General features: G+C 38.8%; 1 protein-coding gene across 2 annotated transcripts in view; it reads left to right on the forward strand.

The window, feature by feature from the left end:
- Nucleotides 1-20902, forward strand: part of LOC129192154 (uncharacterized) — a 58661-nt gene that overhangs the window by 21635 nt on the left and 16124 nt on the right. For both annotated transcript variants that reach the window (XM_054795822.1, XM_054795823.1), the window contains 2 exons: nucleotides 4443-4604; nucleotides 7580-7646. In XM_054795822.1, the coding sequence (XP_054651797.1) occupies nucleotides 4443-4604; nucleotides 7580-7646 (229 nt within the window). The remainder of the gene's footprint in view (nucleotides 1-4442; nucleotides 4605-7579; nucleotides 7647-20902) is intronic.

Below are 20902 nucleotides of genomic sequence, written 5' to 3' on the forward strand. Positions count from 1 at the left end.
AAAATTCCATATATACATATATGTACACTAAAAAATAGTTGCAAAGTGACAAGAAAAGGAATGAGAATAAAGTTGTAATATAAAGTAAATGTGAAAACTCCCATAGAAAGGCAGCACACAGTTTGAGGCCAATGTTGAGTGTGGTTTGTTGTTGAACCACTCTGCGGGAGAAGATCAAAGTTGTGCTGCGGGCGACCTGTGTTTGTATTTATGCTTACTCGGCTGCTCAAGAGAAGATGTAGTGCTTTTCAAAAGGCAAATATATGGACTTGCTGAAATGGCTACCAGTGAATTTTATTGCTGATATTTGTAGAGGTAAATCATTTTCCTCTCATTAGGTATTCCATTTCAATCAGCAGTTTTCATTCGACAATTTATGATCACACGAGTCATAAATGCAGCTGCATGAAGACAGATGTACAATAGCAAAGGAAAGGTTTACTTGAGGGTAATTTACTTTTTTTATGTTAGCTCGTGGCGGGGTTGGCAGGTGTGCACGTGGCAGGATAACAGAAGCACACACGCACATTCATCATCACACTGATGTATTGCGGAATAACCTCTGTGGTCAGCAAGTCGATATCTCAATATTCCTGCAGGCTTTTGCACTTTGAGGTGACTCTTTTGATAAAAACAGCACTTTGAAGGAGGAAAATGTATTTTCTATCTCGTATGACTTCCGCCAAGGAGCTTAGGGTCGGTCAGGTTGTGTATTTGTATATTGCGAACTGTCAACCAGGATTTTTTAAAGATTGGTAGATATTCAATTCATGTGTTCATTAGTTGAGTTCATCAACTGTCAAAGTGATGAATATTCTTACCTTTTGTGTCAGATGTCATCAGACAGGTTGCATTTCTTGGGTTTTTTTTGGCGAAAAACTGGTAAAGTGATGGAAAAAAAAAAGTTGCAGTGTTACGAGAAAAAAAGTTGTAATGTCGTGAAAATGAATATGTAATGTTACAATTTTTTTTTTTAAAGTCAAAATTTTGCAAACAAAAAGTTGAACAAAGAATGTTATAGAGTTGGAATACTACAAGAAAAAAAAATCATAATCCATCCATCCATCCATTTTCTATGCCGCTTGTCCTCACTAGGGTCGCGGGGTGTGCTGGAGCCTATGCAAGCTGACTTTGGGCGGGAGGCGGGGTACACCCTGGACTGGTCTCCAGCCAATCACAGAGCAAGTCGGATTATATGAATGAGCGTTTTTTTATTGTAACATTCCTACTTTATTTTGAAGTATTAAAATGTTATTTTTTCTTGGAAAATTTTTGCTGTATTCCTGTGAAAGTTAGAACCGTTTTTTGGTCACATTACGATTTTATTCTCGTAAAATGTTTGCTGTTTTCTCATAAACATTGTGACTTTTATTGTCGTAATATTACCACTATTTTCTTTTAAAAATTTTCACTGCATTCTAGTAAAAATTACAACTTTATAATAATATTTCCTTTTTATGTTTGTAAAATTTCGCTGTATTGTAGTGAAAATTGCAACTTTTTAATTGTACTCTTACAATTTCATTCTTGTTACATTTTTGCAATATTTTCATTAAAAAATGTGATTTTTTTTTCTTTTTTTTCCTTTATCTTGTAACATTGCAATTTTTTTCGTCTTAATACTGTATCGCAATTCTTGGAATTTGGGGTTTTTTGTCGTAGTGTGACAACTTTATTCTTGCAAAAAAGTTGCTCCGTTCTCGTGAAAGTTCTGACTTTTTTTCTTGAAATATTTCGACTTCATTCTTGTAAAATGACAACCCCCCCATTTTACCCTTGGAGGAAGTCTACTCTCATTTTGGATTAAAGAGTGAAGCCCCTCAATGGGAAGTATTACAAGAAGTGTTTCATCGTATCGGTTTAGAGACTTTAATTCTACCCGCTGCTGGTTATCCTAAAGCACACAGAAAAAAAATCTCATTTTCTGCCAAGTCAACAGAACAAAATATGCGGCCAAATGAGTGCGACTTGAAAAGCTGTTTCTTTTTCTCTTTCCCTCTCTGCTCTCTCGCCAGGGTCATCGCAGATAGCCAACTCCTATCTGCCCTCGCCAGGCCAAACTTAGGAGATTTGGTTTACGGCTAGAGTTTAATCTTGGCATCTGACATTGAGCCGAGCAGCAGCAGAAACAGCAGCAACAATCAACAACAATCTGACACATGCGTGCCGCTGCAGTCAGAAAAATATGAAAAAGATATACATTGGCAAAACAGCCCTGAAAAGCCAAAGAAATGGTTGCAAACATCAAAAAAGAAGGTAAGACAAGTGGCAATAAAACCCCCATCTGCCTCATTACTGGAGAATCCATTTCATTCATTTGGACTAATGGGAATGAATTCACAGCAGGAGGTGGCAACCATTAAAAAGCCATTCGGACCTAATGTGGCATCTTTTCATAGCCATTTTTCATCCTTTCCTCTCGTCATGTGTCAGTCCGCCAACCGCGCTGCACAACACTCTGCCATCGTCTCACACACACACACACACACACACACACACACACACACACACACCTGCCAATCAAGAAACACAAACGTCAAAGGGCGCTTGCTCTGACTTAATTAAACTAAATTAAACTACACGAGGAGGGGGGGCCCTGAACATCACTCGCAGCTGCTGAGACAGCTGAGAGCTTTTCCTTTTGTGGCATCGTCGAATAAATATGACGGGTTGAAAGTGAAAGCCCTGACATTCTGGTCACTTGATCACTTTTTGGTCTGTTTTAGTCCCTCTTTATTGCCAAGGAACCATCATTTGGCCAATTTAGTTGGTGTTCAAAATGGACCCTGAACGCCTCACTGTCAGAAACATGACTTCTCCCAACTGATATCCAAATTAGATAATAAGTATACATTCGTTTATCGCGGTTAATTGATTCCAGGCTGGACCGCAATAAGTGAATTTACACAAAGTAGGACTCAATATTAATAAATGGAATATTTTCGTAGCTAGAGCATAGAAAACCTGTTTATGACTTTTGAAATAAGCTTTTTACATTTATTACAGACCTCTAGACATGAAATAACACCTCTATAGTCACCTTTACTCTTGAATGACCCAAAATATAGACATAATAATAGAAAATAGATAAGATAAGACTCACGCATTAGCATTGACAGCATACTGCCTGGTGGCAATTGTCTCATCAGTGTAACGTTACTGAAGCCAGCGTGGAATACTACTCTACTAGTGCTGTTTGTGGTTAAGGAGAAACTCACGATGCACTTCAATCACGTTATGAACAAGCAGAGAACACATGCAATGACCATTCACACAGGAGCTGCTGTCGGCCACTCTCTATACTGCTAAGCTGCTGCTAGCACTCAGCTAACAGTCAACTCTAGCTAGCTGACGCCACACACGTCACTTCCCAGGCCCCACTTCTTAAAAGGTGCACACGACAAGTCACAGATACTGCATTACACTTCACATCACGCCTTTTGAATGCCTTAGATTTGTATTTTTGTTCGTTTAGTCATTTTCATGCTTCGAATTTGCTTAATTGTGCTTTTTTTTTTTTTACTACTAATAGGCCAAAACAGCGATCATATATTAATTAATTTTTGAAAAACCGCGACCGAGTGAGGGTGCGATGTTCGAACCGCAATGTAGCGAGGGACGACTGCAATAAGATTTTTTTCATTTCAATCACTGATTTAACTGTGGTTGTTTAGGACGGCCAACAACAACTTAAATAAAGAAATTATTAAAAATAGTATTAACAAATTAAATAATCACACATATTTTTAAAAATAATATAAAAAAATGAATACATGTTTTTTAACAATTTCAAAATATGTAATCCTAATGGTTAATGACAGATGGAAATCTGGTTCAGCATGCAAGAGAAGACAATTTATTGAATACAGTGGGTTCCTATAATATGTTGTTTCTTCTCTTAGGCCAACAAAACAGTTCCTAAGACAGTATGATTACCGTAATAGCAAATATATATTTAAGCCAACACCTCAAAACTGAGAATGATTATGTTTGTGAAGGCACAATGGTTGAAACAGCTATCGTATTGACTTATGCTAGTGTACCTGATGAACAATCCAGTGCACATTGCTGTTGGTGAATGTAATCCTCTTACGTTGGTGGCCACTCCTTCCTCTCCCACAGTCAAACGAGTGTATTTTCTCTAAGCGATCCAACAGGAGGAGCTTGTTGAAATGGGATTCACCATTGCACCATTGGGAGCTTGATTCCCAGCCCTTCTGTGAATGGGAGCAAAACTGATTAGTATTCCTCCTCCATCCATCTACTGCCTGGGACCCCTCTCACTTCCAAAGTAAATTACACCCCTTTCTTCCACACACTTTCTTCACTCACCTTCATGCCCCCCTACCTCACTGCTTGGCTCAATGAATGTGAGTTTGCCAACAAAGCAATCCGCTTTGTGAGCGCCTCCTTATCCTAACGCCGCTCTCTTCATTTCTCAGCTCTTTTCACGACCACAAGGAGGACCTACGCAAGCGCCTGTCCTACACCACACACAAGCTAGAGATGGTGGAGACCGAGTTTGACTCCACCCGCCAGTACCTGGAGACGGAGTTGCGGCGGGCTCAGGAGGAACTGGAGAAGTTCACGGAAAAACTGCGCAGGTGTGTGCAGGGGAGCCGCCAGGAATTCAGGGCCACAAAAATAAATCACATTGGGCCCCCTTGGACAGCTGTCACCATTATTTTTGGGTTTTATTTTCCTATCAGTCAGAGGCCCTTGGAATTGTCCTAACTTTTCCCCACTATATGGCGCCCCTGTGTACGGAGGGTCAAGACGTCTGCTATTCTATAGTCTTTTTGGTCAAAATTAAATAAATACCCAAAAAGATCATTCAAATATTAATGAATAAATCAAATTGTGAAAAATAATCCTAGATAAATACTAAATTGAAGCTATTTATTCATTATTTACTTCAGAACCAATTATATAGTTCACGTAACAAATCGGTCATAATACTGCCACTTCCTACAGTTCAACCAATCAGATCACTGATCTCACCCACCACTTCTTTGGTGGGTGATTTGGAAAATGCATTGACTTTATGTTGCATTCCATGGAATTTTTCGACACACTTTTCAATAACTTGTAGCACCTTGAAAGAAAATGCCATGAAATAACTACAGGGTGGCCATAGGCTTTCATAAATAGGAAAGTACAGTATATACAGTCGTGTACATATTTTTATGTTTCAGATAGCCTTATCTGTCACCAACACCATTTCAAGCATAAGTTCAACTGTGCTAATGCAAGTTCAACAGTGGGAAACGCGTATTAATATGTGTTTTCAAAACAATGGTAATCATAACATATTAAAAAAATGGTCGTCCAACATGAATGATTATTTCTCCTATGTATGGAAACTTAAGACCGACCCTAACAACTTTACCTGCCACCAAAATAAATGAAACGGTTATGAAGTATGTGAAACACTCAGTGAATAAATAATTCCTATATCAATTACTGTGATATTTGTATATATTTGAATGTTAAATATAAACAGGTACAATATCATTTATTTTAAAGATTATATTTTGCAATTTACATAATCAATGAACAATTTCTAATAATTGAATTTGTGAATTAATTATCAATTTAATTGGCTTCATTTTTATTTCAATAAAACCCCCCATAGAAGTTGATGGAGCCAAAATTAAAATGAAGTAAATGCGACTTTTAGGTCAGTAGGCTAAGTTGAGCTAGCGCTTACAGATTAACCTTACATCTTATTTATGCAGAAGACAGATGGGAGGTAATTCACATTGAATGTGGTAAAACGTCTTAATTTATCAAAGTTACGGTATTGTATTTTGTTACCTCCGCCAAGTTTTTGCTGGCGTTTATCTGTTTGTTTGTGTTCAAAATAACTTGAAAAGTTCTGAACGGATGTGGATGAAGTTTCAGGAATTGTCGGAAACGGGATATGGAAGAACTGATAACATTTTGGGGGTGATCCGGATCACCGTCTGGATTCAAATTTTTAAAAGGATTCTTTAACATTGTGATATAGGAACATTTTCGGCATTTGTGCATATACCTGCATATAACAAGAAATAGTCAGAGCACTTGGAAAAAAAAATACAGTACAAATTTCCAACAGGTTTTACAAAATATCAAAAAACTGATCTAGATAATGAAAAAATTCCGGATACTATTATCCAGAATATGAAAAAATAGGGGACCTTTGGGATTTTCATCATAGGAAGACAGCAAAAGAAGCTATAAACATGCAACAAACACCATTATACTGTATATAGTCAAGACACTGTGGAATCTGGAGTGTGCCAACGGATTTGTTGTATCTTCAAAAGCTATGGAGCTAGATCCAGAAGAAAACAGCCATGACAGAAAATTTGATTTTTGTGAATAACTACTGAACTAATATTGATACAATTATGAATCCATTGCTAGTGGTTTGTTTTCACGGTCAAGGAATCTAAGTGTGTAGATAAAATAAAGGTAGGACTAATATTTATGGTGGAAATCACGTTATGGGGGATTACGGCACTCGGTGGAGGTCTGCGCTGTCCGAGTGTTTTTCTAGTTTTTACTTTGAATTATGCTTTCACATTTTACATTGAAACATTTGCACTTTTTGGTCGGCGTTGGGGACACTTTCGGAATAGGAACAAATTGCAGGTCAGCCAGCATTTCAGAACCAATTGTGTTCCACAGTACATCAGCCTCTTGCTAAGTGTGCTTGGGGACTTTGATATTTTCCACTCCTAAATGAAAGGATGTATGGATAAAAGAGTTGCCCTCTGGCTATAAGTTAAATTTAGCAACATGATGGTATCGTCATTTGCTGTTTAATCTTCCATCAACAAGGAGCACTCGAGAGCCGCATGAGTAGGAACAGTTCTTCCTCTTAATGCAGACTCAGTGTGGTAATGGCCGCTCTCACTGCACTTGTTTGATCTCCATCAATTTAGGAATGACAATTCCTCCCCGCCGCCGCTCCTTTGTGTTCATTTATTCACCTTCTTTAGCCTCTCAAACCTCTCTCATGTCATTATATCATCGTTTGTCTTCGCGCTTGCCTACGTCTTGATTCATGGACTCATAAACCTAAAAGGAGGGATGAGGGGGTGAAAGAAGAACACCACGTTGTGAGGAAGTTAACACATACCCTGTCTTCCTTTAAGGCCGCTAACGCGTCCTACTAAAGAGCATCGGAGCTGACAGAAATAAAAGGAGACAAAAATAGGACGTTTTAAAGACAGTAGTAAAGAAAAACAGCTGCTCTGCACGAGCTTGCTGATGTCTGATCATAAAATATTTACACATAATTCTTCCTCCAGTTGCACTTGAACAAACCATCAAGCTCTTCCATTCTGTTTCATCTCAGCAGATTTATATTCAAATCTGAGTCAATACGCAAAATATCCTGCAAATCCTCTCCATAGAGATCCCCACGACTCTGCAATTGAAGTTTACCCCTTTGTAGAAAATATACTGTATATGCAGATTATCACTAGGTTATTTGTGTGGACAAACCATGCTATTAGATATCCATATATCATATGCTGTGCTTTGAATTTGAATGTAAAGCCATTGTTTTGTGCGTTTGTTTGTTTAGGATCCAGAGTAGCTACGCAGCGCTGCAGAGGATCAATCAGGATTTGGAGGACAAGATGCACAGGACGGTAAGAGATCGTGTTTGTTTTTGTTCCTTAAACCCACACTTTGGGGGCATTTTTTGGGGGCTCAAGCATGTGTGGGACCCATGATAATGTTGATGGACAATGTTGGCCTTGTTAGTTAATTGATAGCATTCACGCTCCCCACCCATGTATATTTTATTTGGTGCAATTATTGTTTATATGTTTCCGTGCAGAGACTACAGGAACATATCAGTGGCCAATCATTCCAAAAAACAGGTTATAAAATTCACAATGGCATCTTGGACAGCTATGGGGTTGCTGATGTGCTTATCAGTAATGCTTAGAAGTTATAATGTTGGTGGTAAACAAGTTTATTTGTGTGTGTAGGCCCATTAGTAGTGTGAATATAACACAGAGTTCTGGCGTTCTGGCAGAGTTTTGACATATTTGTCAACATAGGAATACAAGCAGTTTACATACCTGGTGGTCGCTATAGGAGACTCTATTGCACAGGTCCACACACAGGTCCATATCGCTATATGTAGAAGTACACTACAAAAACACAACACAAAACACACGTATAATCATTGCTGTCCAGAGTAATTAGAATAAGTACAGGCCTTTGTTCCAATGTTTCCAAACCCAAGAGGAATACCTGGTGTCCCTTTGTGTGTATGGTATGAATGTACATTTGCAGTTCCATACATAATGTTTTGAGTTAGTGCAGATTAGTGACAATTAGTGTGCATGTGACGAGGGTTGGGCATCGAGTCTCGAGCCTCGATGGGAACCAGGACTAATCTGATTCTCACAGGATTGTTCCATTTTTTAAATTTCGATTCAATGTTTCAAGGCCCAGTCCGCCGACCGGAAGAAATGTCCGCAAACCACAACGGATAAGAAGCGAGCGAGCACCAATGAAGAAGAAGCGAATAAAATGTTTGGCTTAACTCGGCTCAGCGCAACATTTGCAACACAATGAAATCATGCAAAGGAATCATGCTGCTGTTGTTTTTTAATTCCATTTATTTTATTTTTTTTATACTTTTGTCTTGCTCCAGTCCTTCATTTAACTTCATGTAGATTTTGCAGTTGGCGCTGCCATCACTATCACTAATTCGTCACAGCGGTGACAGAAAATTTGAAAAATAAAATAACAAATCTTAACTTTACAGGTGTTATATAGTATACGACGCAGCCTGACTGGTCTAGCTTAAGCATTAAGTGTAGGATATTTTTATGCAAACATAATACTTAGTGTTTTTACTTATGTAAAATGTATGAGTAGAGATTATGTGAGCAGCATTGAGGCTGTTTGTGTTTACATTTAACAAAAAGTGTATAATCCTCATAGCCTCTGTAAGTGCCACAGTTCTCACTGAGTCTCTCATAAAAGATGCAAGAAGGTCATGCGGATGTGTGAACCGCAGTGTTCCCACCCACACTAATCAGAACTAAACATTTTATGACCCAAAGACTGACCTCCGGTAGCGCACTTTTATTCCGCTGCATCAAGTCCTGCAGTTTGGAGTCAAGCCATCAACTCGGCTTTTTGTGCGATGTATTCTCGTTTCTCCCCAGTTGTTAAACACAGACAGCCAATATAAAGCCTGTTAAAGCCAACAGAATTAATGAGGCTGTATTGTTTTAGAAGAAAAAATCATAATCAGTTACAAAAAGCGGATTTGTATGCGGAATACATACCATGCGAGGGCACCCTAACAAATGGATGGTCAAACAAACATTGTGCTTTCTTTTTTCAATCTGTAAGAAGTTCAGCCTTGGCTGAGGTTCAACTCTCTACTGATGTTTTTGTAGACACGGTTTTTTTTGCTCTTTGGGGTTAAGGTATAAACATGCATCCCGGTGTTTAATTTCCTTAAAGCCATTTCTTTATACAGAACGTGTGTTTGTACAGAACAGAGACGCGGAAAAAAGCAGGGGAACAGGGTGGTTGGGGGGAGGGGGTTGACTCACTGATTTTTCGACTTAGAAGCAAGTATCGCAGCCGTAACCGAGGCAGGACAGCACCTGTGGAAAAGCATATCCCACAATGCCAGATGTGAAGTTTATCAGCCAAGATTCTCTTAAATCGTCTAATTGTCACTGTCCTACAAGCATTTTACACCTCACACCACACAAAGGTGTTGAGACAATTATCAGACAAGATTCCACATCCCTCGTTGCATTAATGTCCCGCTTTGCTGAGTTCTGTGTGGAATGCACAGATGTAAACCCCACTGTAAATGTGGGATCTTCTGTTACGGATCTAGTGTAGCGGTATCGCTGTGTGAAAGACTCTTGTCTAGTTCAGCCTACAAGGCTTTCCTCTTTGGTTGTAGAAATAATGACTATGGCCACCAAGAGGGCTGCCTAGTTTTCTCTTGCACGCATTTTGTCTCGGCAGTGGTATGCAATTTTGCATGCCAGTGAGTAAATTGGTCATAAACAGGTGTGAAGTATGTGTAAAAGTGCACATTAAAAAATTTAAATGTTCCAAATTTGTGGCGTGCACAATTTCCGTGAATGCACCGCAACCTACAGTATGTCTAAACAATGCAGGCGGTGCGTATCAAAGCGTGTCTCATTCACACAAATGGGTTAACTTTTCCACCACTTCTTGGAGCAAGTCATTTGTGTCTCATTTGTGAATTTTTGTTAATAAGTGATCATAATGTCTTTTATTCCGCACACTGTCCATGCTTTCTTTTTTCTAGTTTATGCCTCCTTCTTGCTCTTTGTGCATTGTCTTTCTGCAGCTGTGAGATAATATAGACTTACCTTTCTTTTTTGAATGATTTTTTTCAATGACAGCTTCTCTGGAGTTCAACATTTTGCAATAGAGGAATTAACGGAGCTCGGGGTGATGCCTGCTGTTGTGTGGCGTCACGCGGGACGCAGCAGGACTAAATGCGAGAAGTGGTGGTGAAAACGCGTAGCCATGTGGGAACAATGCTTGTTGCGTGTACTATTGCGCACTAGACGTAAGTAGTACTTGACAAGGTGTAAAGAAGTCATGCGGGAGCGTGGTCGTTTTGTGCCAATGCGCACCATTTTCGGTCACACATTCCCTGCCAAGTGCGTAATTTATGTGTAAACAGAACGCAAACAGCGTGCAAACTAGTCTTCATGCTTTTCCGGTGGGCCATAAATACATACATAAATGACACACGTGGCAAATTGCGGGACAATGCGGAGGCAAAAGGCCTGCGAGTGCAAAGACCGCTTTAGCCTGTAATTTTAAGGGCGTCAGTTCTTTTGGCTCCCAAATGGCTCTGCTTCTTTTTGTGTCTTAAAGTTATGTATTACCAAAGTACGTGTAAAATAAGTTTCTAATGCAAAAATATAATTATATCAAATGTTTATTATTTAACAGCTTGCTACAAAAAAAATAAAACACAAAAAAAACCCATCTCAATTACACAAAAAGGTCCAATCTGACTGCGTGTTATTTGTGCATTTCCAACTATTTGCAGTGAAACAACACAACATCAACAAAACATTACACAATGAAATATAAATGAAAATGTGCAAAAGAAAAAGCGGCATCTGAGTAACAGCTTTTGCTGGAAGTGCCTCAACTTTAGTTTCCTTTTTTGTTTCACATGCGGCTTTAACAGAAAAAAAGTTGAGAAAAAAACCCACGGCTCGTTCACTTCAAAGAGCCGTTTCGTTCGTGACTGACACATCACGACTGTATTGTTTCTGAACATAAAGAAATAAAGCAATGGTGGAAATGACTCCTAATAAATGCCTATGTGTTCAATGTAATCTAATTGCACCAAATTGGTCACCTCCGAAAACACAAGAGCCTTTCTCATTCCTTTCGAGATAATAACATGATTAAGGATATCGGGGTTATAGTGACACAATGTTCATAGTCATTGGTCTTAAACCTGCCATGCGCTCCTGTTAGAAAACTATTATGGCTAACAGCCGCTCTGCTAACCTCAGCTGCAGCCGTCCAATCACATCAGCTCGGGAGTCTGACCCCAGCCCACCCCAAGAGCTTTAGAAGCTATCAGTGCAAATGATGAGCCAGCCATACAAGCGAGGTCCACCCGTGTGACTTTAGCGTCTTGATTAAAGTGGATCGTAATCTCATCACAAGTTTGATCTGCGGGGGGATTTTCGGCCCGCCACACACCTTAATGGAAAAAGGACTGCGGGAAATGATTAGCAAGCCGTCGGTCGGTCACGGGAATATTGACCCACGACAAGCTAAACAGGCTAAAGGGGACGGCTCGCTTTCATGTATAAAATCGATAGAGTCCGACGTGGTAAAGGGTTGTTGGAAAAGTAACATGGATGAGTTGGATTTGCCCTTTTGTCATGTAAACGCGTATTTGCATTGCAGCTTAACTCTACTCAGAGCCAGCCATTTAAAGCCGTCATTACAAAACAATGATAAGACAATGGCCGCTACTTATGTCTACTATGTCTTATTTTCTGTGATTATATCGACTATAAAGGTGACTATATGGGTGTTAGTTCATGTCTATAGTGCTCTAATAATGGTAAAAATGTATTTTGAAGATATTAAACAGGTTTTCTATGGCATAACTACGAAAAAATTCCATTTATTAATACTGAGCGGAAATTCACTTATCGCGGCCGAGCCTGAAACCAATTAACCGCAATAAACGAGGGACGACTGTACTACAAATGATAACAAATAATAAGTCATTTCCGTGTTTTTTGTTAACGTTGTAAAATTTACAACAAAAGTTTGCGTTCACGTTCCAGTTAGCTAACAATATGGCACGCGTCTTGTCGAGTTATTAATACACTTCGTGACTGTAGCTGTGTTCCTAATGTATAGTTTATCGTCAAACGTCTTTGTTGGCAGCTTGCTAATACATGAAAACAGGAACCGGGAGTCAGCTCTGTCACCTGTCTATGATGTCATCAGCGATGGACAGTAGTTCTTTGCTAACGAACACAGTTACGCCACAAGCCTTACAAATGTTAACACAGAACACATTGTTATAGTTTTACTATTCGAAATGCATATAAATGACGAATGAAAGGGATAAATGAACATTTAAGGTTACATTTACCTTCACTGAAGACGTGATTGTTTCAAACACACGATGTGGCAGCGAGATCAGCACGAACACCATCTTTGTGTTTTGCTATGAGTTATTTCTTGAATTAAATTGTGTTTCTCGCCTTCTTTATCAACATGCTGGCATCTGCAAATTTCTTTGGCTCCATTTTGGGTTATTTTGCAGCCATATTCGAAAGAAAAGCAGAGATTTGAGAAGAGAAGTACTACTGAATTCAAGAAATATGAATTCCAAACTATAAAATGGCAAAAAAGAAAAACGTGCAATGTGCTTTGTGTTAACATTTTTGGCTTTCTGGAACACATCAGTTGGACGTACATTATTTTGTATGGGAAAATTGTATTTGGTTAGAGTACGTTTCGGTTACAGTCCGACTGTCTGGAACGGATTAATGACGCTAACCAAGGTTCCATTGCATATAGGTATTTCATATTGCTTTTGTAGGTTGTGTGTATACAGTATAAAAAGTCACTGTGTGTAGTCTGTGTAGCTAATTTGTTGTTGATTGTTGTATTGATAATTGATTACTATTATCATTTATTCACTTTTTTACAATATTTTTATTTTGTGGGAAGTGCATTTCAGACTTTTTTTTGTATTTACAGTATTTGTAATTTGTTAGCCATGTAAATTGGGTGATAGATTATCTTACAAATTAAAGCCAACGTTAAAAACATTGCCTTTTGATTTCTTTAGTAAGCGTATGTAAATCAACTCTGGAGGGGGACGCCATATAAAATCTTGATTCTACTACTTTTCCTTTATGAAGATTGGAGTTGTCCCACAATAGTTACCAGTGATGGCAATGAGGGATAATGTAATGCTAACCATACAACAGTAAATGGAACTGGAGCACTTCTGTCCTGGCTGCTCAGTGCAATAGTGCCTTTAAGATTCCAGTTTAAATGGAAAAGTACTCAATGGAAAAGTACAAAAAGTCCTATTTTCAGACTGTGATTTGTGATATTCTGAAGCCACCTTTTTAGTTTCGACAAGAAGAAAAGCATCTCACACTGTCACACACACATAATTACATTCTAGTCAGGTGAAAACTGTCATCTTTTCAAAGCGCCTGTCAGAGCACATCGAGGAGCAGCGTTGCGTTTTTTCCCTTCTTCTCCCTCATTGCCATTGCCGTTTTGTTTGATGTGGCGTCATGCAGAGGCATTTCAATAGCGAGGGAACATGTTCCTTTGTAGAAGACGGCCTCAACAAAGACACGATCAAATCAGAGGCGTAATTAAAAGAGTTCACGGAGGACTAAGAGAGAGTGTGGACAAGGTCAACTGAGAGCTACAACACTTTCTGCAAGAAGGTGACAAAAAACATTTGTGATGACACTGCAAGGATTCAGATCGAGATGAAGATGGATTATGACGCTACGCTGATGAAATATAACCAGCGCAGCGCAAATGTAGCCTGAAGTGTCAAGATCATCATTCTACAGTTCATTCCTCTGTCAGACTCTATAAATGACTGTATCTGCCGTAAAGTAACGTTGCTGTGGATTTACATTGATACATAACACAACATTAGTTCAACTATGGAAAAGTTCAACAGCTGACAATGATAAAAATGATTATCAGTGACCCCCAAAGTTGAACACAATCTTTCCCGTGGCGCTTGTTCTACTTTCAAAACAATTTTCCCATAACAAATCCTAAAGTCCAAAATGTACATGCAATGTTAAAAGTATCATTTTGCATCAGGAGTGTCCAAAGTGTGACCTGGGGGTCATTTGCGGCCCGCGGCACATTCTAAAAATATATTTTAACAAGAAAACCAACAACAGCAAAAATGGAGAAAAAAAATCCGCAGTAATTTTACAAAGAAAAAAGTTGTAATCTAAGAGGAAATAGGCATAATTTTACAAGAATAACGTTGTAATATTGAAGAAAAATAATGTCCTTTTAGTTGCATAAAGTTGAAATATTACAGAAAAAAGGCATTATTTTTTTTAATTCATAATAATAACATTATAATATGAAGTAATATTAATATATCAAAACAATGATCCCGAAAGAAATCAGGTAAGGTGAATGAAGGTCCAAAATTGACTGTTCATGCAATGTTTTGAGTATCATTTTAACATTAGAAGAACGACTCACTCTTTGTATATCCCAAACCCTAGTGAGTACAAGCAGTACAGAATATAGAGTAGTGTTTCTTACTTAATTGCTGGCAGTCACAACTTTCTTTGGCCCCATGGCGGGTTATTTAACAGTCACACTGAATAAAAAAATGCATGGACACTGAATCAGCAATGTGTTGTTTGGGCACTTGAATTTGTGGAACGATACAGTACAGGGCAAACCGATTAGATTGTTACGTGCAATATTCTACCAAAACTAAGACAGTGCACAAAAACTGAGGCAAAATTTTGACGAATATTTTCCACGAAAACTGGGATGTACGAAAACCAAAGTTTGACTGTACAGTATATGATACTTAATCGTATGGCTCATACTGTACTGAGCAGCCAGGCTTTTCCTATTTTCCTACGCAATAAGTTCCATTTCTGGTTCTACTGTTTATCAATACAGTTTTCCTCTTTTTAGGTTAATGGTGTGCTTCTGCCTGTATGCTCACATCACAGAAATAACACAAAAAAGGCACACAAACTTTCTGATATTCCCTGAGCTAAAGTCCCAGGGGAATTACACATGATGATGGTTTTAACTCCAGATTGTACGACTTTGAATTTATTTTACTTGTTTGTTTTTTTTTTTTTTAAATGTATCCATTATCTAACCAAGTGAAATCCTGACTGAAATGTCTTTTACAAGAGTGATCTGGCACAGGAAAGCTGCACAGATATTAAACACAGTAGACGACTTTGATAACTAAAAACACAATGCACCGCAGTCAGATAAAAACGCTATAAAAGAGAATCCCTGTCAATTAATAGGGGATAGGAAAAATTCCAGGGTAAGTTTTGATGCAATCACATGGGCCTGGAGAGCTACAACTTCAACAACAACAATTTGAATTATAAATGCAATGCACATGAGCAATAATAAAATGGCCGAGCTATTGTATTTCGCACACAAATATCCAGAAGCACGTAGGTTGTAAAGGAGCTGTCAGTGGTGCTGAAAGTAATTGTTTTCCCCAGTAATCCTCCTAAGAGTCTTTGGCAGGGCCGGGTAACTAACCGGTGCTGGGCATCTGGCAGGAAATCAAAGTTTCACTCCTAATAAGATTACTGTTCACCTCATTGGGGGAAGCACTGTCCTGTGCCGCATTGTGCAGGGAAGCATGTTTGAATTATGTGCAAAAAAAAACATGATATGCATGCGGATGCCACAAAACAAAGAGAAGGGAGGTTTGAGTTGTCTGCAGAAGACAAAGTGAACCTTTAGCTCTTTTTCATCATCCTCATGCTCCACGCTGACTTGTGATCAATGGTTTGGTCAAGGGAAAAAAAGGCAAAGAAAATAAGCATTTTAAAGACATTTTGTCATTATTTTTTATACTATATATGATATATAGTATAGTATATACTTCAAACTATACATAGCCATTGCGCAATTGACTCTTTCATCAATACTATCACATCTTATGATGAATGACGATTACCAGCGTGTGGCCAGCTGTAGTAATCCACATAGCCTGACATAGTCAATCACAGTTATTTGTGTGCTTAGTTATAAAAGCTCAGCGGCTCTGTTTAATCTCTGGGGTCTCCCAGCATGGCCCATCATCCATTAAAGACAACGTTAGGATCATCAATATTAATTGACTGTGGGTCCACGCATTTTAGCTGCATTGTTTATCATACACTGAAATGTCGCAAGAGCAATTGTTTGTGGAGTGAGCGTCTTTAGCATTTAAACGCTTGTTTGCATGTAGGCGCATTTGCATTTGAGTTGTTACAGAAGCCTCAAAGGGCGAACACAGTCCGTTCCGGTCTGTTTGTATTTACCATAAACCTGATTTATTTTTGATCAGTTCCAGGGTCAAACTGTTGCGACCATAAAATCTTAAATAAAATCTAAAATAAGTCATTATAACATTCTTGACTGCCATACAAATCAAACACTGTACAGTCGTCCCTCGCTTATTGCCGTTAATTGGTGTATAAGTGAATGTCCACCAAGTAGAAGTCAATATTAATAAATGGAATATTTTCATAGCTATGGCATAGAACACCTAAAACTAACCTAACATTATTAGAGCCCTCAAGACATGAAATAACACCCCTATAGTCACCTTTACATTATAGTAGTACATATGCTACATTATAGATTATAGCAGACATGATCAGAGAAAATACGACATATTAGGCATAAATAAGATAACAAACACCAGGGGCGTCCAAAGTGAGACCCGGGGGCCATTTACAGCCCATTCATCTTTTATTATTGGCCCACGGCATGATATAGAAATAAAATTAAACACTAGCAAAAAGGCACAATGTAAAGAAAGAGTTTTGCCGTTAAATGTATGTAAATGGGCTCTTTTTAAACCTTTTTTATGAAATAAAAACATTTATAAAAATATCAAAGTGACCCCCAGCATTCTTAGATTTTTCTGTATGCGGCCCTCAGTGAAAAAAGCTTGGACACCCCTGACACAGACTCACACGTGAGCAGTTCCTTGTTTTTTTCTGGACAGCGTACTTCCTGCAGTGGCTGTTTTCTCATCAATGTATTGTCATGGCTGTTTTGTAAATGGCTTTACACTCGTATTACCCAATATAGTAGACATAATAAGAGTAAATAAGCCATTTAAGATCTAAATAAAACTCCTGCCTGTGTGTGTCACAGTAAATGTGTTCCCTAATGGACCTTAGTGGCAGGAGGACAGGAAGTAACGTCTGCCATTCACATTTAAGTCTTAGCTTGTGGATATTATTATTATGATTATTATTGTTGACATAATATTATTGTGAGATACTTTAAACTTGCAATAAATGCCTGCTCTGACGATCACATCTGTCAGATGTGATCACATTGTCTCACCGGACAATTACTGACACCTTGTGGCCGATGCAGAACACTACATTCATAATTAGAATGCTTATTCTGCCTTGTATTTGTATTTTAGTTTATTTAGCTAGTCCATTTAGCTATTTTTATGCTTGAAAATGCTTAATTTACACCGAAAATAAGGACAATTTGCTTAAATATACTGTTTTTTCCCACTAATAATAGGCCGTATTGAACCACAAACAGCTATAATTTATTTTTAAAAAATTAATGCGACAACTACAGCAAAACGTGAAAACAATATATTATGTATTAACCTTTATATTTTATGATGCATGACAGACATATCGGCAAGTGGAGAGCAAAGACTGCTGAGCCCGAGTCTCTCCTTTCAATATTCTTAGCTATCATACGAGTGTAAAAAGTTAACTACTGGATAAAAAAAGTTCAACAATGACTTAAACAATAAATCGTACGCTCACCTTCATTTTTGATGACGCTTCAGGGATGTACAGGGAGGTGAAGAGGCAGGACTGCTGAAGACGAGTCACCCTTTTTAACATGTTCATGTTACAAATGTGAAAAGAAGTCGACCACTGTAACGTGAGACTTAAAAACAGCAAATGTTGTACTACCCTTTATCTTTTATGTCGCATGACAAATGTATGGGGGGCTACTTTCAAGGGGTTTTAGAAAAACGTAGTTTTGCTGGGGAAACTGCGGTTTGTGCAGTGTAGTGGTTTTTCTTGATGAAGTTGTTAGCGTTACTGCCAAGTAACACCTCAGCAAAAGAACAATACGGCAATTAAATCATACTGGCTGCACATCATGTGTCCTGTTCAATGGAAAGCATCTATCTCCAAATGGAGATGGATTGTTGTTCTGTTTTTGGAGGACAGCAGCGATATTCACGCTTTGTAACCTTGTTGCCATAAAGCTGAACTATTACTCAAAAGCAGGTTGTAGTCGTATTCAACGAAAACATTTCGGTGCGTACCTAATGTGAGGTCAGCATTTCAATGAAGTGTTTTGCTCTTTCTTTGGCGCTTTTTTGTCAGATGAAAAGTGTGACGATAACCATAGAGCAGCACCCCTTTGAGGCATCCCCTATGGGTTGTGCTCCAAATGCATTGGAAGACATGCTAGGATACATGTAATACATACAACCTAGAAGTTGTAGAATCATTAGACAAATGCAAGGACCTGCACCTGCAAGGACCTTTTGCTTAATGGCGGCCATGTTTTTCATCCAATCTTGCTCTAATTTTACATACATGTGCTTGTAGGTCCCCTAAAGGAGATTCAGCTAAACACCCTAAAGTTACAAGCGGGTCATTTTGTAGAACGCATTGAACTGTGGAAGTCAATCTGATTTATGGGGTTTAATAACAGCCACGTGGTGTATTTGTCAGAAAAGTAATAGCACAGGCAACACAGTCGGGGTGCATGTTTTGACAAATTGTCACCCTTTTGTGTGCAGCGGTTCATGAGTGGAAGAGCTGGCTTACACGACCAATACAGTTGTTGTGTATAAAAGCATGAAGCTGAAAGCGTAACTGCTACGGACTAACATGAAAATGACAGGAATTCTGAGAACATATCTCTCTGCAAACATCTTCTTGTCAGGCGTCTCTTCAAATTCTAGTTTTATATGACATAATTATAAAGTGGTTTGGTTATAAACTCTATTTATAGTTAACATGTTACATAAAGCGTTCCCTGCGGGTAAAGGTTGTTTTTTTGTTTAGTTTTTTAGCCTGGGATGATAAGTTCACTTTACATTCCAATAGGAAATCCACCAACTTGGAAGTCAATAATGACCTTGATGCTGCACTGTACATACTTTGGTCCATACGCTGCTTGGCCGGGTAAGAAGATATCTATACAGATTTGAAATGTGATGGATGAACTACATCATCCAGGTCCAATCAGTGATGCCTGAGCTCAGCCAAGTGACTGCCTCAAAGCTGATGAGGACGCTCAACTTGAAAAACTAAAAATGCTGATGTAAGATCCTGCCAAGGTCTCTCACTTTTTAAGAGCAGCAAGCCATCCATGCTTGCAGGTCATCTAGAGATTCTCTCCCTCAAAACAAAACAAAAAAACATCACTTTTGTTTCCACAGCATGTGCTTTGCATGGAGGTGATCTGGAAATCCTCTTTAATGAAGAAAGAACATCACAGTGGTTTTTTTTCTTTGTAACTGCGGTAGAGTTGTCTGCACTCCTCCGTGAAGTCTTCCGTAATTGCATCTCACGAGATTTGGACTTCATTTGTGGTCCACTGAAGAGCCGGAATCTCAAGCAGCACACGTGAAAGAAGTTGAGGTGACACACTTTTTATCCACTTCACTTCAAAACTTCTTCAGTCAGTGAAACAGGCCGTGTGTGTATGCGTTTTGTTTGGATGTGTCCACAAGAGGCGCTTTTGTGGGGGGGGAGGCGATACGTGTTGGCAGGTTGCAGTTGTCTTTGTGTGGAGAGGACATTTGCATACTTGAGCTGTCAGCAGTGAGTCTCTGAAGCCTCCGTGTGTTTGGGAAACAAAGCACCCCCCAGGCCAATCTCTCTCAAATATGAATATTTGCATATCAAGTTTTTTGGGGGAATGAAGCTCCCGACTGATAACGACGTCTTTGTGACAGCTTGTATTGACAACACAGTCGTGACAAGAGGCGACGCTGCCAATCAGCTCCCCTGTAGGAACTTCATGCCAATTGTTAAAAAGCATACACTTACTTTCTCCAAAGTACGCCACAGGATCCTGCTGATGAGCACATCTACCTCCTGTTTCACACATTTTCAGGACGCGCAGTATTAAAAGAGTAAATGCATGCTATGTTATTACAGTATACACATTGCATTAGTACTTGATAGTTACTTGGACCACTAGTACTTGCCTTTACCTGATTACCTGTACTTATTACTGTAATATTACACAAGTAATTAGTACTAGACGAATACAATATGCCAGTTCTTGTTGTCAGTGACGTGCGGTGAGGTTAATGGCTGGTGAGGCACTAACGACTTTGGAGGGGGTTTTTAAATGTTAATACAGGTTGCTGATGAACAGAATAAAACGAAAAAAGAAGAGAATTGTTGACTTTTGTAAAAAAAAAAAAAAAAATACTGTTTTCAAATACTTTCCTGTGCATGTTGTCATTCATCCAGCAGGTCATTCTATTCTCAGGGCCTTGAGTCGAACGCAACTGGATGGTTCACATGGTCTTAAAAGATGTTTCACCTCTCATTCGAGCAGGCTTCATCAGTTCATGCTCAAAGACTAGGTGGGACAAACA

Source organism: Dunckerocampus dactyliophorus, chromosome 13 (assembly GCF_027744805.1).
Source record: "Dunckerocampus dactyliophorus isolate RoL2022-P2 chromosome 13, RoL_Ddac_1.1, whole genome shotgun sequence".
Taxonomy (NCBI): domain Eukaryota; kingdom Metazoa; phylum Chordata; class Actinopteri; order Syngnathiformes; family Syngnathidae; genus Dunckerocampus; species Dunckerocampus dactyliophorus.